The 7,500-nt window shown below is 35.7% G+C and overlaps 1 protein-coding gene across 1 annotated transcript in view; it reads right to left on the bottom strand.

The window, feature by feature from the left end:
- The window catches only part of wake (wide awake), a 333,714-nt gene that overhangs the window by 180,800 nt on the left and 145,414 nt on the right, over positions 1-7,500 (bottom strand). Inside the window, exon 3 of the mRNA XM_068392516.1 lies at positions 2,063-2,288. Within this exon, the coding sequence (XP_068248617.1) occupies positions 2,063-2,288 (226 nt within the window). The remainder of the gene's footprint in view (positions 1-2,062; positions 2,289-7,500) is intronic.

The raw sequence follows: 7,500 nt of genomic DNA, 5'->3' as shown, positions 1-7,500 counted from the left end.
TTTGGAATGAAAATATGACTTAAAATATGACACCAATTCCTAATTTTGCTGTCCATCACACTAATGGCTTGGTTTAACTTGTATTCTTTAATTCGAAATAGTTCACTGAAGAAGTATTTCAGTCAAGCTTTTTCAGTGAAGTCACATAAAATATATTATATGCCACTACAAATCAACGCATTTAGGACACCTCTCTCTCTCTCTCTCTCTCTCTCCTCTCTCTCTCTCTCTCTCTCTCTCTCTCTCTCTCTCTCTCTCTCTCTCTCTGTCTGTTATTCGTTAATCATCTACCAAGGTTCTCTTTGAGAAAAGAAAAGGTAGCCGACCAATAGTTCAGGACTCCAAGATACAGTGCTTTAATTATTTGAATGCATTTTCGGTATTGAAAAGTCTTCAAAATCCATTCATTCTATATAATCGGATACTCTAACCTCAAATCCCTCCCTCCGAGCAATTAATAAACAATATGAAGACAGAGAATAGGGAAGAAAAAAAATCTTCATCTCACATTTCAAGAAATCTTCAGAGACGAGATGAACTTTAACTGGAGCAGGTTATCATTAGATATTATCATCTAGACTCTAGAGCATTGCAGCATGCGTATGATAAAGTGTCTTTTAAGTAAAATAATCCTACACACAATAAAAAAAACACAATTTATTGTTAAGAAAAAATTATTAATGGTTTTATGAGGGACCACTGAACACCTTGGCTGCAAAAAAGGAAAAAAAAAAGGATCGAAATAAAATTAGTATAAACACATCACAACACTACATTCACCACACCAACTATCCACCAAAACAATTTCATAACAATTGTGTAAAAGGCAGACAGCGAATTAATTAAGCCTTCATATCGTATGGTCCAGTGGCACACTACACTGAAAAATTATGAGGGCCTCAAAATCATGTTGAAAGAAAATATATGTATAAATGTGCTATGGACTTTTTAAAAAATGATTTACGTAGCCATAACAACTAACTGTGATGCCTGATTGACTCCAAATGAGCTGCTAAAATGAGTAAGTTTTTTTTTATTTAATACAGAATATTATTGCCTCTATTTAACTTTTTATCGTAGATTAAAAATGTAAATGACAATAATATCAGCAGACTTGTGTTAGAGTGCAGTCAGGAATCACATATCATTATCATATCCATTATCATAATCATAAATACAATCCATAACACTGGGTTTAAAAAAAAAAAAAAAATAAAACTGTCCGTTCACCACAAGAAACAACATGGTTCACAAACATACACACACACGCACACACTCCATGGTGAAACATACCCCTTGCGAGCTCTGAATCGTCTTCGATTAAACAAAATAAAGGAGGGAAGAAAATGACATTAATAATGAACATTAATTGGATCCCAGATATCCATCAGGCAAAATTTTCTTTTATCATCTAAAAGGGGGATTTGGACAAGGTGAGTTGAGGGGTTAAATTCAAAATACTAAATACGTCTCAAATTTTCTAAAAATAACAATAACAGTGATGATGATGATAATCATAGCAATCATAATGATGGTCATACTAAAAAACGGGGATCAGGAACGACATTTTGGTTTAAAAAGGAAAACAAGTGGTTTTAAAGACAGTTCCGAGGAAGTACTAACTAACAATGGCATATATACAGTATTTAATGAATATATAGATCAAAGCTTAAAGATTAAAGTGGTAATGGGATCAATCAATTATAGAGGTTATAATATAAAGGCGGTGCCCTCCGTGACATGTGAAACTTTGACGTGTGTGTGCTCATAAACGATGCCAGCATGGTGCAAATGGTGTGGTGTGATCAAGACAAGAATAAAACCTTAAAAAGTGAACAGTGTATTTCTTTTTCAAGTGGTGCCAATAGTCTATTTAATGCAACTATTGTAAGAGGGTTCATTTAACGTGTATGAGCACTAAGACTATTTAGGGTGATTAGACTAAGGCCTGTGTGTTTGTTGAGGAGGGGGGGGGGGGGTTGTGGAGCCCAAGGGAGGGGAGCCGAGGGGACGGGGGCACAGTTTTGACCTCATAGTGCCCACACGACCTCTGACGACGTACCTTTCCAAGGAGTGGGTCCGCCTCCTGAAGGAGTCTTCGGCACTTCGAGTGGGGTCCTTCACTAGCAATCTCGCGATCCTGCCAAGACCTCCGGAAGTGGCAGCTACAGCCCCTGGAACCTTCAGTCCCCCGGGGGATCCACTAGTAGGAGATAGTCCCAACAGGTCTCCATCGCCGCAAGACAGCCTGCTAGTGCTGCTTCGTTCGCTTCCACTGCCAACATTGTCTGAAAGAAAAAAGAATAAAAGTTAATGCTAAGAAGAATGGAACAAATGAAGTAGGTGTTGTAGTAGTGAAGGAATGGCTGAGGCTGCTGTAGTGGTGGGGATAGATCAACAAGCAGGGGTAGGAGTAATGGGAAGGGAGGACAAAAGATGAGGTAAAAAGGACAGAATTATCAAAGCAGCCTGAGAAATAGGGGATAGAACAACTGAGGTGGGTGGGGATAGAGGGTAGGAGTAAATTATGCAACATGGGATAGTTAGAAAGTCTCGGGCGTAGCGGGATGCTAAGAATCTCCGGCTTTATATATACTAAAAAAAATGTATGGATTATAAAATTTAGGCCTCAAGCCAAGCCACTGGGACATCAAATGCCATTCACTGCTACTTTTTCAAACTCACACTCAGAATAATTTGCAGTGTCATGTTTCGCATAAATTGCATCGTCTTGTCCGTTATAAGTCACATAGATTGACATAAGTCCTTGGGTTCAGATCCTAATGATGAGTAGGTAGCGAGCAAGCAGAGAAATTCTAGTTGCTATCTTGAACTTCCTTGTAATCTTTCGTCTAAATAAGTAATCTATATAATAAAATAAGTTTGTAGCGCCCTTTTCATATACTATATGTGTTACATCATGATCTAGGGAGAAAAAGAAGGAATTTAGATTGGGAAATATAGGAATTAAAATCAATGGAGAATACCTTAACAACTTAATATTTGCAGATGACAGTTCTATTAAGTGAATTATGGGAAGAATTGCAAATGATGTAAAAGATTTGAATAGAGAAAGCAGAAGTGTAGGACTGAAAATGAATGTGAGTAAAACTAAGATAATGTTTAATGAAACTGCAAAGAGACAACAAATAAGGGTTATGGATAAACCTCTAAAGAGGCAGTACAACTAAATCCAAATTATCTCCCTTTTGGACGTTTAGTGAGTAAACAAATTAAGACTTAAAAGTCTTCTTTTTGCGTAATTGCTAAAGCACATAATCAGAAAGGTTGAAGTTTCAGGGAGAGATTAACCAAGACGCAATTTGTCTTTTCATATTTGATTTACATATTAACGAGTTTGCATCTTTTCCCTGCTCTTGAGTCTCGTGTCTCATTCAGCTCTGATATCGATAATTAGATTAAAATTCTAATTTTCCCTGATACTGATAATGAGATTAAAATTAATTTTAAATTATAAAATGGTTTTAACTCTAGGAACAAGAAAAATATTGAAGTAATAACGTTAACTTTTCTTATCAAGCACGTTTTAAACAAAATAAAATGTGACACGAGACATCAATTACTGGACATCCATGACTAATTCAATACTAGAGAACAGGAATTTATAAACAGACATAGTGTATATTATGTATACTGTATGTACATTATATATACTATATAAATACTACACACACACACACACACACATATATATATATACATATATATATACATATATATATATATTTATATATATAAATATATACACACATAGGTATACATATTTAAATTTTGTGCATAGCTTTTTTTTTCTTAAGAAATGGCCACCAAATGTGGACGAGCATGTTACGGCAAATATCTCAGCCAGTACATCTTCCTATCAATCCAACATAACTATTCTCGTCCTCATGGAAACAGCTTGAAACCAATAATCCAAAGCTATAATAAATTAGTATAAATTCATCAGGGTTACATTTGTTGAACAATGTTCATGTTAAATGCATATGTAGAAGAGACTCTTTAGCTATGGTAAGCAGCTCTTCTAGAAGGACACTCCAAAATCAAACCATTGTTTTCTAGTCTTGGGTAGTGCCATAGCCTCCGTACCATGATCTTACACTGGCTTGGGTTAGAGTTCTCTGGCTTGAGGGTACACCCGGGCACACTATTCTATCTTATATCTCTTCCTCTTGTTAAAGTTTTATAGTTTATAAAGGAGATATTTAATTTTATTTTGTAACTGGTCTTAAAATATTTTATTTTTCCATGTTTCCTTTCCTCACTGGGCTATTTTCCCTGTTGGAGCCCCTGGGCTTATAGCATTCTGCTTTTCCAACTAGGGTTGCAGCTTAGCAAGTAATAATAATAATAATAATAATAATAATAATAATAATAATAATAATAAATGGCACAACATAGTTGCAACTTTCACCTTTTATTTTAGACCTGTTTTTTAAGGATGAGAAAAATCATGCTGGGTTGGAGAGGTGTCTTGGGATGTAGGGTTCCCATGTGTATAAGCATTTGGTAGACGATATTTCCATTTACCTGTTTTTATTTTGGGATTTGAGCATCGCATATATATATATATATATATATATATATATATATTATATATATATATATATATTATATATATATATATATACACACATTCAAAATAAGCCATATATTTTTTATACATTAATGTCTGGATCCCGAGGTCGTTGAGAGAATCCAGACATTAATGTAGCAAAAATATATGGCTTATTTTGAATATGAAAAAACGTGTCTAAATGTGAAAAATTTATCATATATATATACATATATATATATATATATATATATATATATATATATATATATATATATATATATATACATATACATATACTGTATATATAAGATTTACACACTGTTGACTGACAATAGATATCAACATTAAAATGGCAAAGCAAACTGAGTATCATAACATTTATTACAGTAATGATGCATAGGTATAGGATAGCTCTACTTTCGGTGAAAATGTGAAATGGCTGGTACAGTATATTTTCGATTGATATAGAATATGTACTATTTATTGCTATCATTCTCAATATACTTCCTTTGGAACAAAACCAACAATAAAATACCACAACCAACAAGAAAAAATATAGGTTCTGGTTGAGAAGTATATACAGTATAATGTAGATAAGGATAAGAACCAGTATTAATAAATAAATACATATATAATCGTGTTTCATAGCTTGAGGTACTTAAGCCCTGCACTTTAAAAGTTTCAGGGCAGTTTTTCTTTACTGTAGCAAACAAGAGCCTTCGTAATACTGTCAGGAAGTTATCTATAGTTCTTAAATAAAGTGGGCAATTTGACCGCCGCGCTGTATGAAATGAGAAGAATAATTCGACCGCCGCGCTGTATGAAATGAGAAGAATAATTCGACCGCCGCGCTGTATGAAATGAGAAGAACAATTCGACCGCCGCGCTGTATGAAATGAGAAGAACAATTCGACCGCCGCGCTGTATGAAATGAGAAGAACAATTCGACCGCCGTGCTGTATGAAATGAGAAGAACAATTCGGCCGCCGCGCTGTATGAAATGAGAAGAACAATTCGACCGCCGTGCTGTATGAAATGAGAAGAACAATTCGGCCGCCGCGCTGTATGAAATGAGAAGAATAATTCGACCGCCGCGCTGTATGAAATGAGAAGAATAATTCGACCGCCGCGCTGTATGAAATGAGAAGAACAATTCGACCGCCGCGCTGTATGAAATGAGAAGAACAATTCGACCGCCGCGCTGTATGAAATGAGAAGAACAATTCGACCGCCGCGCTGTATGAAATGAGAAGAACAATTCGACCGCCGCGCTGTATGAAATGAGAAGAACAATTCGACCGCCGCGCTGTATGAAATGAGAAGAACAATTCGACCGCCGCGCTGTATGAAATGAGAAGAACAATTCGACCGCCCGCGCTGTATGAAATGAGAAGAACAATTCGACCGCCGCGCTGTATGAAATAAGAAGAACAATTCGACCGCCGCGCTGTATGAAATAAGAAGAACAATTCGACCGCCTCACTGTATGAAATAAGAAGAATGGCAGGCATAGTGAAGATTACAGAGGTGATAAGAGTGTCACGACTGAGATGGTGTGGACACGTGTTGTGGATGAATGGTGGGAGAGAGTGAGGAGGCTTGGTGAGAACCTGTTAGTGGGGGGGGGGTTAGAAGTTCGAGAGGGAGGCAGAGAATTAAATGACCAGATAAGATGAAGGATGATATGGAACGAAGAAGTTCGACGGAAGTGGAAGGCATCGGAGAGGACGCATCAGGCAACCGAACCCTTAGTGTAAGGATAACGGTGGGAAAGAGTTAGAGAAAAATACTACGAAAAGAGAAGAGCACACACGAAAGATGGTAATGAAAGTCCCCTTCTGGTCTTAAATCTAATGGATGGTGGCCAAGCAAGTTGTCTTCGTATGAACATTTAATTGGTAGAAATAAAAAAAGTTTATCTACCAGCAATAATAGGCTTAAGAGCACCAGCATAGGATAATGCTTTTCAATGACTGCGGGAAAGAAAACAGGAAGAAAAATAATAGTTTGGAGTCAGTAACTAGAATGGTAAGAATATTTTTAACAATATCATAATACTTTCGTAACTTAATCAATGCCTACACTCCTGAGATTGATGATATATTTTAGATTTTCGTAATGTACAGAGGTATTTCGTCTCTAAAACTTACAGTTATATAACAAGCAATAAATACCTCAACATTTGGCTTTTACGATTAATATATAAGAAAATTTTTAATATTATTTAAAATGTGCACCCATTCATAAGAAAAAAACCAAAATTGACATCTCGTAGTTTCGAAAACGGAAATAAACACACAGGAGAACTACGGTAAAATACTGGAGAAAATTATGCTAAAATATTCACAGATAATCAATTGAACAAACATGAACAACAACAACAAAAATAGTTGTGCATATCTAAGAAAACGAGAGTAAAAAAAAAAATGATTTACACAGCATTCTTGCGTTATAATTCATTACCACATTTCCGCTCCCAATTGCCTGACTTTCAAGACGCACCCAGAACAACCAGAAGGAGTGTCACTTAAACCTCCAGTTTGCCAAATGAATACAAGTTCATTACACAGCATTCTAGTAAGAGATGATTGCGTTTGCTTTGCCCAAAGCATCTCGAAAACTAACTGTAATGAACTGGGTATACAAGTCATTATCTCGGCTAACAAAAGCTGGGAGCAAGGCATGTTTTTACTCGTGGTTGTGCGTGTGTATGTTTTAGGATATCAAGAATGATTTAACAGAATTTGATGATATTTGCTAGGTTCATTCAACTAAGTTTTAATATCAAAGGCTGGCGGGTTAAGGAGGAAATTTCATTTACAAAAGACATTATCTTCCACGTCTTTGTGAAAATTTTTATTATCCTGAATAAGTCTTGAAATGTGTACAACAAATTAAATCAGCAAGATTTAGAATATCAAAGA

Source organism: Palaemon carinicauda, chromosome 18 (genome assembly GCF_036898095.1).
Source record: "Palaemon carinicauda isolate YSFRI2023 chromosome 18, ASM3689809v2, whole genome shotgun sequence".
Taxonomy (NCBI): domain Eukaryota; kingdom Metazoa; phylum Arthropoda; class Malacostraca; order Decapoda; family Palaemonidae; genus Palaemon; species Palaemon carinicauda.
This window is presented reverse-complemented; position numbering and strand designations above follow the sequence as displayed.